At 37.5% G+C, this 12,475-nt stretch overlaps 1 protein-coding gene across 1 annotated transcript in view; it reads left to right on the forward strand.

Moving 5' to 3' along the window:
• The first annotated feature begins 3,145 nt into the window (after positions 1 to 3,145).
• ASZ1 (ankyrin repeat, SAM and basic leucine zipper domain containing 1) overlaps positions 3,146 to 12,475 on the forward strand; it is a 48,920-nt gene continuing 39,590 nt past the window's right edge. The window contains exons 1-4 of the mRNA XM_006729038.2: positions 3,146 to 3,499; positions 3,889 to 3,988; positions 6,356 to 6,478; positions 8,792 to 8,903. Of these exons, the coding sequence (XP_006729101.2) occupies positions 3,395 to 3,499; positions 3,889 to 3,988; positions 6,356 to 6,478; positions 8,792 to 8,903 (440 nt within the window). The 5' untranslated portion in view covers positions 3,146 to 3,394. The remainder of the gene's footprint in view (positions 3,500 to 3,888; positions 3,989 to 6,355; positions 6,479 to 8,791; positions 8,904 to 12,475) is intronic.

Here is a 12,475-nt window from a genome sequence, read left to right on the forward strand (position 1 = left end):
TCAGACTTCTAGCCCCCAGAATAGTGAAAAAATAAATTTCTGTTGTTATAAGCCACCCAGTTTATGGTAATTTGTTATTGTAGTTCTAGGAAACTAATATATATGGTATGGATATCACATTTTGTTTATCCACGCATCAGTTGATGGACATTTGAGTTGTTTCCACTTTATGGCTAATAGGAATAATGCTGCTATGAACATTTGTGTTCATGATCCATTTTGAGTTAATTTTAATAGAAGACATGAAGGTTAGATAGGTTCATTTTTTTTACCTATGGACATTCAGTTGATCCAGCATCCTTTGTTGAAGATGTTAAGGAAGCTCCACTGAATTGTTCTTGCACCTTGGTAAAAAATCATTTGGTCTTACTTGTGTGGGTCTATTTCTAGCTTTTCTGTTGTGTTCCATTGATCTATGTGTCTACCCCTTCTCCAATACCACACAGTCCTGATTACTCTAACTACATATTAAGACTTAAAATCAAGTTGAGAAATTCCTCCTACTTTATTCCTCTTTCTCAGAATTGTTTTAGCTCTCTAGTTCCTTTGCCTTTCCACATAAATTCTGTAATTATCTATCGTCATGGTCTGTTCAGGCTGTTGTAACAGAATACCACAGACTGGATGACTTATAAATAAGAGAAAATTATTTCTCACCATTCTGGAGGCTGGGAAGTCCAAAATCAAGGTGCTAACAGATTCAGTGTCTGGTGAGAGCTCACTTCCAGGTTCATAGAGCATCTGGTTGTGTACTCACATGGTGGGAGGGGCAAGGGAGCTCCTGGGGTCCCTTCTATAAGGGCACTAATCCCATTCATGAAATTCTGCCCTCATGACCTAATCACCTCCCAAAGGCCCCACCTCCAAATACCATCATTTTGGGGATTAGGTTTCAATATATGAATTTTAGGGGAAAGGAAACACAAACATTCAATCAAAAGCATGTATATTTACAAAAAAGAAAAATCTTGCTTTTAATAATCAATATGCATATAAAATAACAATATGGGTATAATTCCCAAATTTATATCTCTAAGACCAGTCTTTCTCCTGAGCTCCATACTTGAACATCCAACTACCCACTTGACAGCTACACTTCAGTGTTTCATTTTGAATATGTTAATTTTGAGATGCTCATTTCATCTTCAAGTTTATCCTCTGGTCTTCCCCTATCTTAGTAAGTGGTACCACTAACTAGCCAAATGCTCAGACCAAAAACCTTCTTTATGAAAGAGTTTGAGTGTCTTCAAATACACACACACACACACACACACACACACACACACAAGAATGTCGTTCATTAGTTGAAAAATATTTAATGTTATATTGTTCTTAAAGTAAAATCCAAACTACTTACTTAAGTTCCTCTTACATAAGGTCCTCTCATTACACACCACTTCCTTCATGATGGTCCAACCTCAGGCCTCCTTTCTGGTCCAAGCAGAGCAAGGATGAAGGTGAAGTAAGTAAGGTGCCCAGATGCAAAATATAAGAATTGCAAGGTCCTTCCTGAAGGAAGTGCTTCCTTAAATTTTGCTTGTGATGCAAAACAGTATGGTTGCCTTTGATGCCACCAGCTTAAAGAAGTCTCACTTGCCCATCTTAGTCTCAGGCCTGGGTGCAAGCTTTTTCCTGCTTTCAGGCCTTGGTACTAGCCATTTCCTCTGCCAGAACGCTCTGCTTTCTGACTTTTTATGGCTGGCTCCTTGTCATTCAGAATTCTACTCAGGTTTAACTACCTTATCGAAAATAATGACAATAATAGTCGTAGCTAAAATTTATTTACCTCTTACATTGAGACTAACCCTATGCCAAGCCCATGACTTTATTTACTTTATTCAAACAATGCTATATGGTGAGTACTATCATTCTCTCCATTTTACAGATTAGGAAAGTGAAGCAGAAGAAAGAGGCTAAATTGCTAGAGGGCACACAGCTAACAGCAGTAAGTGGTTTGGCTAGGAAACCTAAGTGGTTTGATTCCAGAAACCCAGCACACTTACCTCCTTTGTGGCACCTCTAATTTGCAATAACCTTATTTATTTGTTTGCTTGCTTATTGTCTCTCCTGGTTAAAATGTGAGCTCCTTGAGGCAGCTTGGTTTATCTTTGATGTTGTCTCCCCAAACCTAGTTGTGCCTAGTTGTACTCAACAATCCATAACATTTATTGAAGGAATGCATTTAGAAAACACAGGTGGGGCCCAAAATAACCTAACTACTTAAAAATACTTATCTGTGAAAGTATCTTAAGGAAACAATTTCAAAATCTTATATTGGAGACTCTCTAAGAAAAAAAGTACAACAAAAACTTTTAAAGAATGGTGTATGGCTATTTTCCTTTTAAATCATCTTGATGGGGGCGCCCGGGTGGCTCAGGCAGGGAGCCTGCTGCTCCCACCGCTTGTGCTCCCCCCCCCTTTCTTTCTCCGTCAAATAAATAAATAAAATCTTTTAAAAACAATCATCTCGAGGGATACAAACGTGACTTATTTCTTGATGGATCTAATTTTCTGTGGCAAAGATAATTAATGTGTTACCATTTCATCCAGAAGTTAGATGCAGAAAAGCCAGTTTGAGGTTGGGTGGCTTTCACCGGGAGTTGTTTGTTTATTTACTTGCTCTCTGAACGTTTAAATCATTTCTTCTTCCTAGCACTTTGATCCACTCTCTCCCCAAACTCCCCCTTTGTTGACTTTTTCCTTTAGGGCATCCATAGTGTCTAGCTGGGAAGGTGTTTTGATGGTTTGAAGTTTCCAAATCTAAGCTGAGATCTGAGGGCACATGAAATTTAAAGGAAAAAGAATTCTTCCTTTGGGATGGTATTTTCTCCTGGCTCCTTTGTCAGCTACCGTTTGATGGCTTTCTGAATGCAAGGATGGTGCTCCTATCTGTATTCTGACCAAGAGCTGTCCCTCTCCCAGGGGGTCGAATGTTAGACAGGCTTTCTCCCTCATCCCGAGGGAGCGGCTGAAGGTGATAAGGGAGAAAGCCTAGTCTTACTTGGCATTTTAATCCCCATTATGCTCCACTGAAAGTAGGGCATTCCTTGAAGAGCAAGAACTTCATCAAACAAATACCCTAAAAAGAATGAAGAGTAAGTCCCTGAAAGGAATGGAAGCAGTGGCTAGAAGCGTGGTACCGAACCTTGCCAGGAGGTTCAGGTCCACCGGCCCTACCACGTTAGGCACGGTTGCACCTCCCTAAACCACAGGGCTGGTTGCTGGATAGAGGGAAGGTGAGGGCCACTACGCATGCCCACGCGCCTGCGCCTAAGGGCGCAAGGCCTCTTGCTCACACGCGCGCCTTCCCGCGCAGCCCTGCGTGCTCCCCCAGTGCGCAGGCGCCGGGGGAGCGGGTGGGCGGTGCAGTGTGCTTAGGGAGAGGTCGGCGGGCATGGCGGCCGCTGCACTACGCGGGCTGGCCGTGGCCGGTGGAGGCGAGAGTAGCGAGAGCGAGGATGACGGCTGGGAGATTGGTTATCTCGACCGGGCGGTTCAGGTAGCCTAGGAGGCCTTTTTTTGACCGCACCCGGATCAGCACCCCCTGGCCCTTGAAGGCCCGACCTCGTTAAACCTCTTGCTTGCCTGTGTATCCCTAGTGGAAATACAGGCTTATAGACTCCCAACAAACCTGGGGTTTTCCTGTTCCCTTTTGTGCTTTCCATCAAATGCTTCTTTAGGTCGTCGATGTAGCTCTTCACTTGGGTTTGGACCTATAGCATTACACCCATTCCCTTTAAAGATAATTTTAGACATGAATTCCTTACGAATTTGTATGTTGCACTCCCCCCGCCCCCCAAAAAAGATGTACCTGAAACCAGTCATTGTTTTTTGATGTAGTGGAAATGAAAATATGTATAACAATTTTTTTAACTTTATCTTTTTTAGAAATTAAAAGGGCCATTACTCCCTGAAGAAAAGAATGAAACATTTAAAAAAGCATTGACCACAGGAGATATTTCATTGGTCGAGGAGCTCCTAGACTCTGGTGAGAGATAAGGGATAGTTTCAACCTAACACAATTGTCTACATTTACAAGGGTTCCTTATTTTAAAAGGTTTGAGTTGCTTTTCTAGTGGAAGCACAATGAATGTTAATGTATCGAGTGTTCTATATATCTTACTTGATTCTGAGTTCTCTTTGCCTTATTTTCTTCTTCTACGCTCAAATTTGGAATGCCATCCTGTTGCTTCCATCAGTTCTTCGACCACCTTCAAGAAGCCTGTTCTGATTAATCCTACCCCACTCGAGTAATTCTTACATATTTTTCTCAGCATTTACTGTCTATACTATTATTACATGTTTCTCCAGAATTGTTTCTAGTTATGTATATTTTAGTTATGTTCTTTCGTTGTGCTAGGTGTCTGTGTAATGAGGCCTGAGGTAGGAATCACAATATGTGGATATCTGTTCCAGCTTTATTGCCTGCTAATTGTGGTTCCTTAGGAAAGTCATTTAAACTTCCAGCGCATCAGTTTCTTTATGTAAAACGTCATAATTCTGTCCAGGGTCCTGTACCATTTTTCTGTGATCAAATTAAATATTAATTTTTTGAATTACCTGACGTGGGAATGTGAGTTGTTGATAATAATGATTGAAATTATCCAAAGGAGTAACAGGCATTTACTATCTACTTGTAAATCCAAAACATTCACACAGAATAGATAAATGAGATTGTATATAGCAAAATGTTTTTCTTTTATGCTAGAGACATTGCATGATTTAGTGGAAAAGGAATCATTTCGGAAACAGTACAGTTCTGGGTTTGATTACTAACCCTGCCACCTGATGGCTTTGTAATCTTGACCAAGTTACTTAACCCTCCTAAGCTTCAGTTTCCCCCTTTTAAAAATGGGGATGCATAATATCAGAGGGTTTAGGGGTGTATTAAAGTGAAAGAATACATAAAGATCTAAAACATACAGACATTATATAAATATTAGCTGTTGTAACAAAAAAGAAGGATCTGTGTGACTTTGTGGACAGTGGAACTTGAGCTTGTAATTGAAGAATGAAACTAAATAAAATTTGAATGATTGAAACAGCCTTAATACCAGTATGAACACATGCAGGAGTGTGCATAGTGCTGGATGGGATGGAATAGTTAAAAATTTGTTTTAGAAAAGAGAATTTGCCTTGGGGCTTGAGTTTGTAGTAGGACTAGGTGCAGTGAAATGATGGAGGCTCCTGAAAGATTAGGACTTGAAAAGACCTACTGGTGAAGTAGATATTTAGTCAACCTTTTAAAATTTGTTTTTAATTACAAACATTTTAAAAATTAATTTTCAGAAGCCAATAATAAATATATAGGTATAAGTAGAAGATAACCTTTGTACCCACTTTCTTCCCCAGTACCCCTGAAGTCTTACTTCCACAGGTAACTCTTAATTTAGCATTTCCTAGTTTCCTTCCAGATGTCATTATTTCACACTTTAAAAAATATTTTTAGTTTTTTGCCTTCCAAAGTTATTCTTGGTTTTGATACATATTTCTGCACCAGTTGAGAAGTTTGATAAAAAATGAAAGTTCCCAGGGCGCCTGGGTGCCTCAGTTGGTTAGGCGACTGCCTTCGGCTCAGGTCATGATCCCAGGGTCCTGGAATCAAGGCCCGCATTAGGCTCCCTGCTTAGCTGGAAGCCTGCTTCTCTCTCTCCCACTCCCCCTGCTTGTGTTCCTGCTCTCGTTGTCTCTCTCTCTGTGTCAATTAAGTAAATAAATAAAATCTTCAAAAAAAAAATGAAAGTTCCCTTTGAGTCAGCCACTTCCAGCAGTTCAAAGATGTCTCCAGTTTTTGTTATTATGTCAATATGTTCAGTTCTCTTTATTTTTTTTTTTTGAAGATTTCATTTATTTATCTGAGAGAGAGAGAACACGAGAGGAGAGAGGGTCAAAGGCAGAAGCAGACTCCCCACTGAGCAGGGAGCCTGATGCGGGACTCGATCCTGGGACTCCAGGATCATGACCTGAGCCGAAGGCAGTCGCTTACCCAGCTGAGCCACCCAGGCACCCCTGTTCAGTTCTCTTTAAATTACTAAATATTTCATATATTCTGAAAGGTATAGCAGTTTCTCTCCTTACCCCTGGAGATAACCATTCTGCTGTAGTTGATATTTATCATTCCAATGCGTGTCCTTATATTTTTATTAGGTATATATTATCCCCAAACCATATAGTGTTACTTTGAATATTTTTGAGCTACAATCATTTACTTGAAGGCCATTATTACCAAGAAATTCCTTTTTGTTATAAATTACATGGTATATGTTACTATGCACAGTACTTTAAGCATATGAAGGTGGCAGTGATTTTTCTTTCGGTGGAGGAGGCTGTTAAAACTTGCTTTTTATACTGACAGGCATTAGTGTAGATTCCAGCTTTCGGTATGGATGGACTCCTCTTATGTATGCTGCTAGTGTTTCCAATGTAGAGCTGGTTCGGGTCCTTCTGGACAGAGGTGCTAATGCAAGCTTTGATAAGGGTAAGGTGTTTTAAACATTTAAAATATGTGAGTATTTACTTTGTATGTATCTCTGTTTAGAAGCCTAATTATAATATTTAGGGGTGGTGATGTACACTTTCCATGTTCTGTTTTTATATATTCATTTTAAAATAAACCTTTGTCCTTGAAAAAAGATAAGGTAAGATGTTGAGGTAACCCACCTGATTTTGTTTACTGTGATTTTCTTGATTCCCAAGCAACTATTATGCAAAGTGAAAAAAATTAAAGCAGTTTAAAAAACAAGCCTTCCTGTTAGCTATATTATGTAATTAAGATACAAAATCAAATTAAAAACCATAGATTTTTGGAGGGGGGAAACTCTCTTTCCAAGAAGATAGATTGCATGTATTTTAATAACTGCTTACGTTGTTATATACATTTAATATCTATGCTAGAGGGTTTGGTTATTTTTTAAAGGAAAAATGCATTGAAATAAAAGACTGATAATTTTGTCAAAAATTACTTGAAAATCAGTCTTTAGAATTTAAAACTCAACTCTGAATTATATCACCTAAGGTTGTTTCAAAGATAGGTTATTAAATCCATATGTTTCCTTGCTATTAGATAATTCCTATTCTGTACTCCTTTGGATGCTTTTGAAAAATAAGAGTATATGTGCAAATCCAGTTTAATTATTATATTGAATTATTGCTTACTTATTTTTAACATGTTTCCAATAGGCAATTAAATTCATTTCATAATTCAGATGTTGATTTCACTTTAGAATTAATTTTCACATTTACTTTGTACCTACAGTAGATGTTTGTAAAACTATTTCTATTCTGTTTTGTCATGTATGTATTTTGTATACCTTCCCATCTTTTCAGTAGTTTTATGTTTAATCTGCTTCTGTAATAGGTTTTTCTTTTTATTATGTCATTTTAAAATATCACCCAATGAAAGCTGGACTTAGGAATGAGATTTCTGAAAGTATATAAAATATTCTAAAAAAAATAATAGTTTTCTTAACTATAGAGAACAAACTGATGTTATCAGAGGAGAGATGGATGTGGGGATGGGTGAAATAGGGGATGGGGATTAAGGAGTACACTTGTGATGAGCACTGGGTGTTGAATGGAAGTGTTGAATCACTGTATTTTACACCTGAAACTAATATAGCACTGTGTGTTAACCAACTGGAATTTAAGTAAAAACTTAAAAAAATAAATTTAAAAATTAATAGTTTTCTTTCTCTGCTTTTTGTAATCAGAGGAATACTTAGTTATAAAACAGTTTATATTTTTCTCAGCATGTTCACATAAATTCTTTTATGTATTCAACCATAGCCCCATCAGGTAAAGAGGGCAGCTTCCTATCTATAAGCTAGGTCTACTGAGATATTAAAGTATCACTGGAGTCAGTTTATCAGTAGCAGAACTGGGACTAGAATCTTTATACTTGATCAGTATTAAACCACTGATGTAAACCATAGCTGCCATGACCTATTTTGAATTCCCCAATTCTTACCTGAAAGGTGTTTTTATTTTTTTAATCTGTGATTCCTTTTGGTGCCATAGGGGCCAAGGGGAGAAGTTTTAGGGAACAGGGTGAGCTCAGAGAGATCCAGTAGAAAAGAACCAAAAAGAAACCAATGGATATGGCAGTTAGGTCATTTTCAGTAGGATGGTTTGGATAAAAACCAAAATTTCACTGAGATGTCAAATGAATGAGAAATAAAGAAGTGAAATCAGAGAATATCAATTACTGTTTTTCAACTACAAGTTCAGCAAAGCAAAGTTTTTTCAACCAAAAACTGTTCAACTCCAGGCAGTATCTCTACACAGCATTCATGTTCTTATCACTTTCCTATTTTCTTAAACGAAAGGGAATAAAGAAGGGAAATTAAGAAATGAATTTTATATATATATATATATATATATTTTAAAGATTTTATTTATTTATTTGCCAGAGAGAGACACAGCAAGAGAGGGAACACAAGCAGGGGGAGTGGGAGAGGGAGAAGCAGGCTTCCCGCTGATCAGGGAGCCCCATGCGGGACTCGATCCCAGGACCCTGGGATCATGACCTGAGCCGAAGGCAGATGCCTAACAGCTGAGCTACCCAGGTGCCCCTAGATATATTTTGGAGATTAAGGCAGTTCATCCCTAATCTCATTTTTTGATGAAGGGAGACAGGGAGACAAAGGTATCTACTAAGAGTAAGAGATTTGAGAATAGGTTATAAAATTTTAAGAGTACAGGAAATATTTAGAATCTTTTGAATGATAAAAAAAAGTCAGATACACTTCTTGATGTGTGTGGGGGCGTTTCCTCACTTTTCTTCTCACTCCAGATAAGCAGACTATTTTGATAACTGCATGTTCTGCACGTGGCTCAGAGGAACAGATTTTAAAGTGTGTAGAGCTACTGCTTTCAAGAAATGCTGATCCAAATGTTGCTTGTAGGTAAGAGCCTTATTATCTGTTAAAAACTATGGATATTTTTCTTTATTAGCCTGTTAAACATTTGATAGCATGATTTTTTAAAAATCATAAACAGTGTGTTTACTTGGCCATATAGTTGAGGAATGAAAATAGGTCATAAGGTCATGGTTCCAATTTTATAAGATTATCAGAGGAAGGGCATATCACAAAAGTAGTCCTTCAACTTTTAATTTTTAGAGGAATGTTCTAATTTGAAATGAGAAGGAAAGGAAGACAATAAACTATATCATTTCTTACGAATCATACAGTCAAAGATGATTAAGCTATAATAGTAAAACCTCTTCATGCTCTCTCTATAACATTTACCTGCTAAACAGTTCTGCACAAATATTAAGAACTCCAAAATAATATATTGAAATGTTTTACTTTTCCTAAGACCTTTCCAGTTATGTTATATCATATAGTTAATAGTGTCTAGATGCATAGAAAACAAGCAGTAACTGTTTGTTGGATCTGTTGAAATGTCAGTAATTTAAAAAATGAATCAGCTTAAAATTTCTGTTACTCCTTTCTTAATCTGGCTCTGTCTTCTGTTTTATTTAATCTTCAAAATGAATAGAGTAGGAAATAGGCTATCCAAATGAAATATGTCTAGCATGAATAGAATTATTATTCATATGTCATTCAAATAATAATGATCTAATGCCTGATACATAGAAATAACTATACTTGACTTTAGAAGGTTTTTTTTCCCTAATTTAGTTTAATTTCTCTGACAGCTAGACAACAGGTGTCTATTTTGTTTCCCAGTGGACACTTGGTAATGTCTGGAAACATTTTTGATTGTCACACCTGGGAGATTCTACTGGCTTAGAGTACACTACTGGCATAATGGGTGGAGGCCAGGGATATTGCTAAACATCCACAGTGCATAGGACAGCCTCTCAAAACAAAGAAGTATCAATCCCAAAATATCATAGTGCCCAGGTTGAGAAACTAGTGTGAGAAAAGTCAAGACTTACAGAGTGGATAATCAGTATTTAACAAAGAGATTTTTTAAAGATCTGGAAAGACTACCTGCAAATTTTTAGCAAATCAATTCACAGGAACTTTTATTCTGTCATATATGTTATAATCCCTAGTTAGGTATAACTTTTGGATTTGGCTATACTTTGGAATTGGGGACTCTAAAACATCTAGCTGAAGTAAGCCTCGATAGGTGCTATAATTTTAATTTTTACCTTGAGAAGTGGCTTATGATAAGATTTGCCATCCTGGGTTCAGTGGGAAATTGTTTTTTGCTGATGCTCTTCTTTTTTTTTTTTTTATTGCTTCTGCACTGTATTATAGAAAGTAAAACCTTTACCCTTCCAATTATTATCTTGTAAACACATTTCTAATTTATTGCTTCTGATTTATTGTTAAACTCATCAATTAGTTCATAATTCCAGTTACTTTTTTTCTAGAAATTCGGTTTGATTCTTTTTAAAACCAGCAGTATCACTTTTTTTTTTAAAGATTTATTTGAGAGAGCAAGGGGGTGCATGTGTGCGCAAGGAGGGGCAGAGGGAGAAGGGAGAGAGAATCCCAAGCAGACTCCAAGCTGGGCATGGCGCTGCTCACAGGGCTTGATCCCAGGACTCTTGAGATCTTGACCTGAGCCAAAACCAAGAGTAGGACACTCAACCAACTATGCCACCCAGGTACCCCTAGCGGTGTCACTTTTTATAGCTCTTTGTTCCCTGAAAACATTTTCAAGCTCTAAATTAGAACTTCTTTAATATGGCAAACATGCAGTTGACCCTTGAACAATGCAGGGGTGTAAGGTGAACCCCCTGTAAGGTGAAAATCTGCATATAACTTTTGATTCCCCCAAAACTTAACTACTAATAGCCCTCCGTTGAGCAGAAACCTTACCAATAACATAAACAGTTAATTAACACATATTTTGTATGTTATATGTATTATATACTGTGTTCTTACAATGAAGTAAGCTAGAAAAAAAAATGTTAAGAAAATCATAAGAGAGGATATAGTACTGTACTGTATTTTTTTTTGTACTGTATTTTTTTTAAAGGCTTTATTTATTGAGAGAAAGAGAATATGTATGGGGGAGGGGCACAGAGAGAGGGAGGGAAAGAATCTCCAGCAGACTCCACGCCAAACGTGTAGCCTGATATGGGGCTCAGTCCCACAACCCTGAGATCATAACCTAAGCTGAAATCCAGAGTTGGATGCTTAACCGACTGAGCCACCCAGGTGCCCCTGTACTGTACTGTATTTATTGAAAAAAAATCTGTATAAGTGGACCTGTACAGTTCAAACCCATGTTGTTCAAGGGTCAGCTGTAGTCTAGAAGTAACAGTTACAATATTTGAAATCTTGGTGGGTTTGTTTCTGTTAGCAGTAGCCTCTCATGCTTCTGACTCATGACTAGGTACTAGTCATTAGATTTTAAAACTTACTTGTCAGAATAATATGAGGCCATCAGGTAGGAATTTATGTTTCTAAAATACGCCTTGGGCACCATCACTCCAGGACTTATGTAACCTAACTAAGTTCAGGGGTTGAAGTTCCCCTGGATCATTTGGTGATGTATACCGAGAAAGCTAGTTTGTTTCTGGTTCATCCTTACCCTGAAGGTGTAGTCCTTAGAGTCCCAGCTTAATGTATGTTGAGTATGGTTTAGTAAACTTTCTACTTTGTATAGGCCCAGAACTTTGAATTTTGTTCCTCTTTGTGTTCACTGCCTCCAAAACCACAGCTTATTTTCCCATTGGGTTCTTCTGGACTGGCAAATGCCCTGAAGGCAAAAGCAACCACAAATGCTATGTTTATTTACCTCTTTGGGGTTTTGCCATCTAGATTTTGGTTTAGTGGTTCTTCAATATTTTATTAGTCCTTCAGTTTTTAAGAAATTAAAACAAAATTTCATTTAGCTGTTTTAGATACCTTCACAATTTTGATACAAATTAGCTTGCCATTAATGGAAGTAGAAACCTGCATCTTCTAAATGTTTTTTACTTATAGATCTTTTGTTAGCTCTTTAATTCCTTGTATTCCATGCAGACTTCTTTCTTGTTGAAAATAGCACTAATTTAATATTTAATGATGAATTTTCTGTATTACTACCTATAGACCTACCTTGGGGTTTTTTTTTAATTATCTTTTCTTAATTTTTAAAATTATTTTTATTTTCCTCCTGTGGGACAAATGGTAAAAATAAACTGACAACTTGAAAGCCATTTTTAAGTTGACACAAATCACATCTTATGTTTCTCTTGGACTTTGCCATTGACAATTCTTAGCACAGTGTACTGTGTCTAGCAAATTTAATACTGGTTTGGGTTTGTTTCTGGGGTTAGTTCTTTAGCTTGTTTTTAAATGAAACTGTGGGGCGCCTGGGTGGCTCAGTTGGTTAAGCGACTGCCTTCGGCTCAGGTCATGATCCTGGAGTCCCGGGATCGAGTTCCGCATCGGGCTCCCTGCTCGGCAGGGAGTCTGCTTCTCCCTCTGACCCTCCTCCCTCTCATGCTCTCTGTCTCTCATTCTCTCTGTCTCAAATAAATAAATAAAATCTTTAAAAAAAAATA

This window comes from Leptonychotes weddellii, chromosome 12 (genome assembly GCF_054177405.1).
Source record: "Leptonychotes weddellii isolate Sample4059 chromosome 12, ASM5417740v2, whole genome shotgun sequence".
NCBI classification, from domain to species: domain Eukaryota; kingdom Metazoa; phylum Chordata; class Mammalia; order Carnivora; family Phocidae; genus Leptonychotes; species Leptonychotes weddellii.